Genomic DNA, 3,488 nt, shown 5'->3' with positions numbered 1-3,488 from the left:
CCAGTGCTCTACCACTTTGAGCCACAGCTCCACTTTCAGTTTTCTGGTGGTTAATTGGAGACAAGAGTGTCACAGACTTTTCTGCCTGGGCTGACTTTGAACCATGATCCTCAGATCTCAGCCTCCTGAGTAGCTGGGATGACAGGCGTGAGCCACCAGTGCCCAGCCATCCTGCTGTCTTTTGACTCTGAGACCCTCTATCTTTATTTTTAGCTCAATGGATGGGCATCTCCTTTAAGTAATCCTCAAGCAGTCTGCCCTTCCACCTGAGCCTCAGCCAACCCTGGCCTACAGTGTGCCGTTTGCTTCCGGTGTGTGATAGAGTGAGCAATGAGAGAAAGCAGAAGCAAACACCATTAGGGATTTATTTATCAAAATGTTCACAAGCCTGACCTCATTCATTAACACAAAACACACACCCAGACACGCACACCAGGCCTTAGAAAAGGCTGTCAAGTACTTTGAAGGGCAGGAGGGAATGGTCACAGCTGGGCAGACTTTTGGTTTCATGTGTAGGTATTCAGGGCCTCTGGACCCACATCTGGGAAGGCAGAGGGCTGAGGAAGGCAATAGATAGGACACTGGGCCTGGCCTGTTTTGATGCACTGTGGGTGCATCTCCACACAGGCCGGGCAGCAGCTATCTTGGTCCTTAAGTGGGAGTCGGGAGGGGGTGGAGCCTAGGCACCTGGTACAGGGAGGCCAAAGGTCTCCTGATGATTGTCACTGGCACCCTGCAGGCACAAGGTAAGAGAGCCTACTCTGCAGAACCTAGCTGTCCATGTCTGAGAGTATGGTCTTTTTCCGACTCCGAGCCTTCAGGGAGCGTGAGGTGCCCTGGGGGGGAGAGAGCAGGTATACTGTAAGTGATGAATGGTGTGCGCAGGCGCAATGGGCACAGCCCACCTCCTGCTGACCTCTCGTACTGGTGGCTTCCTCTTGACCACACGCAGGCTCTGGCTGCGGTTCAGGGGTTTCTCTCGGAGCCGGACGGGTGGCTGGGGGACTGCCTCAGTGTCTGACCAGCACCCGTCCTCTGTGTCACTGTCCTGCAGGCCCCCTGCCTGGTACCCTGTGAGGGCAGCCAGGGGAGGAAAGGTTGGTCATCTGCACAAGGCCCAGCCAGGCCTTCCTCCAGCCCTCTCAGGATGGCGTGGGCTTCCTCCGCCACTCACCAATGGGCGGCCTCCTGTGGGGCAACTGGTCTTCCAGATAGAGGGGGTCCTGGTAGGCAGGGGCAGAGGTGTCAGGGATGGAGCGCAGGTCTTGCATGGAGAAGCTCCGCAGCCTGCCAGCCAGGGCACCTTGACTCTGTAAAGGAGAGGAGACACTGCATAGAAGTCCAGGGCCAGCCTACAATGAATCACTGCGACACAGGACTCAACTGAAAGCAACCTGGCAGCCTTCCTCCCAGCCCCACAACCCTAACCACTAACAGAGCTAGACTGGGCCCCAAAGGTATTGAGAGGAGAGCAGGGGCTTCAGAGGACTGGGGACCGGAGCACCTTAGTGGCAGCCTGCACGGCAGCAGAGGCAGCAATGTTGAGGCCCCGCTTCCCAAAACTGAGCATCGTCTCGTAGCTGCGCTCCTTGGCCTGCACGATGTACATGTCAATTTCCTGCAAACATAAGGGCGGAGAGCTCAGGCTGACGCAGCCTGAAACCCGAGAAACCACTGGCTGTCACACCTCTTGCCCTACCCCACACCTAGTGCCTGAAGCCAGATATGGGCCCAGAAGACACACCAGAAGCAGGACTTTTCAATGGGCAGCCATGTTCCACTTCCCCATCCCCAAACCAGCTTCCAGTTGGCATGACATATATCTAAAAGTGATTCCCATGCACCCATGTCACCCCTGCCGGCCAGGATGGCAAAATCCTGTCAGGACCCCACGGCTGCAGAGCAGTAGGCCTGCCATGAGAGCTCAGGTGTCCCTGGCACCCTGATCCTACAGTGAGGGCTTGCCTCACACCCACCTCCACTCCCCTCTGACCTCCTCCCTCCCGGGCTACCTTCTCATGGCGGGACAGGGATGGGTGGACAAACTTCCGGTAGAGCAGGCTGGCCCCCTTGGTATAGGGTGAGAGAAGCCACAGCACAAAGGCCATCTTGATCTCATAATAGAAAGGGAACCTGTGGGAGCAGCGGGCAGGCGAAGGTGAGCGAGAAGGGCCAAGAGCGCAGCACCCCCGCCCCCCAGTTCACAGACACCCCTGGCCCACACCAGGAGATAAAGATGTCTGTGAAGGTCTCCGCAGCCATGAAGATCGCAAAGACGATCCAGTACATCATCCACCGAACCTGTGGGGCAGAGAGCACCGAGGTCAGCTCCAGAGTCCCAACACCCACCCCATTGCCCAACCCACAGATTCCAGAAAGCCTGTCTCACTGCATTGCTTCCTGCCCTAGGCCTGGCCAGACAGGAGGTTCTGAGAAACTGCAGCTTATTCCTGGGTACTTCACCCACAGGATTCTCCACAGGTGTGCCGATGGCCTGCCCTCCTCCCTGCCCCCACCCCCCATAAACAGAACCTGTTCTCTGTCACCAGCCACTGAGGATTTGCAACACCACCAAGCCTCGGGAGGAGGGAAGGTCAGCTCAGGTCCTTCCCCATCTCGCCAAGCCCTAGTACCCTCCCTAGGCTGTCATCGAACCCTGACTCAGGAAAGTCTCCTGCCCACAACCCACACTCACATATTCCCGAATGTTCTTGGTTTTCACAGCCTTGTAGGAAGCGTAAGCAGGATACAGCATCCCAAACAGCAGCCTGGAAGAGTTAAGCCAATGGGAAGGACTGTGAGGGGCACAGAGCCCCGCCTGCCCCCTCCTCCCCACCCCCACTACCAGGTAGCTGCCTTCCTCCCCACTGAGGGTACAGGGCAGTACCTGCCTTGTTTTCCCCCAGCTTGGCTTGCACAACCCGAGGTGCCTGAGTCAGTGCCCTGAAGGCCACCTCCCCACCCTGCTGTTTACAAACATCCCAGGCCTGCCCAGGCCTGCCCAGGTGGCCCATGGGAACACCACGGAGGGACCCCGCGGCTGTCCCCTCACAAGGAGGCCCAGGGCCCCCAGGCCGGACGCTGCCAGACTGCAAGGCAGGGATGTGTCGGCCAGGTGCAGGTGTACTCCAAAGTGAGGAGGAGGCCTGAGTGTGGAGGTTCAGGCCGGGGTGTGTGTGTGTCACGTGACTGCTTAGGTGCGACCCCGGGACCTGGACACTCTGCCCACGAGTTTGCCCAGGCAGTGGGCTGCAGACCGTCTGCAGAGCGCGCGTGTGCGCGTGTGTAAGTGGGAGTCGTCATCAGCCAGGGGCGGGGGGGGGGACAGCACGCGGCGCCCCCTCCCCTCCCCCCCCAGGCCGTTAACCCTTGCGGCGCGGGGGGATGGGGAGAGGCTCGGACAGTTGCGTTCCCCAACTCCCGCCCCCGGCGCATTATGGTGCCCGGGGCCGGGGGTCTGCGAGCGGCCATACTCACACCACCAGGCG

The 3,488-nt window shown here is 59.1% G+C and overlaps 1 protein-coding gene across 3 annotated transcripts; it reads right to left on the bottom strand.

Moving 5' to 3' along the window:
• Window positions 1-346: 346 nt before the first annotated feature.
• Window positions 347-3,482, bottom strand: Reep4 (receptor accessory protein 4). 3 transcript variants are annotated; one of them, XM_013034422.1, is made up of 8 exons: window positions 3,478-3,482; window positions 2,696-2,768; window positions 2,225-2,301; window positions 2,013-2,133; window positions 1,505-1,618; window positions 1,175-1,310; window positions 917-1,071; window positions 347-836 (listed from the first exon to the last, which is right to left on the bottom strand). In XM_013034422.1, exons 2-8 carry the CDS (start codon window positions 2,753-2,755, stop codon window positions 771-773), a joined length of 729 nt encoding a protein of 242 aa, XP_012889876.1. In that variant the 5' UTR covers window positions 2,756-2,768; window positions 3,478-3,482; the 3' UTR covers window positions 347-770. The 3 variants fall into 3 exon arrangements, with proteins under 3 accessions (XP_012889876.1, XP_012889877.1, XP_012889874.1); XM_013034423.1 differs by having other exon boundaries at window positions 926-1,071; XM_013034420.1 differs by having other exon boundaries at window positions 347-1,071.
• Window positions 3,483-3,488: the final 6 nt, after the last annotated feature.

Source organism: Dipodomys ordii, unplaced genomic scaffold, assembly GCF_000151885.1.
Source record: "Dipodomys ordii isolate 6190 unplaced genomic scaffold, Dord_2.0 Scaffold189, whole genome shotgun sequence".
In the NCBI taxonomy this organism is placed as follows: domain Eukaryota; kingdom Metazoa; phylum Chordata; class Mammalia; order Rodentia; family Heteromyidae; genus Dipodomys; species Dipodomys ordii.
This window is presented reverse-complemented; position numbering and strand designations above follow the sequence as displayed.

Bases quoted from the DNA above. Each gene is read 5' to 3' on its own strand.
- Reep4 (XM_013034420.1), bottom strand. From the start codon at position 2,755: ATGCTGTATCCTGCTTACGCTTCCTACAAGGCTGTGAAAACCAAGAAC. The intron at 2,302-2,695 runs GTGAGTGTGGGT...TCTGCCCCACAG, and splicing joins CCAAGAACATTCGGGAATAT to GTTCGGTGGATGATGTACTG. The intron at 1,311-1,504 runs GTGCTCCGGTCC...TCTCCTTTACAG, and splicing joins CCGTGCAGGCTGCCACTAAG to AGTCAAGGTGCCCTGGCTGG.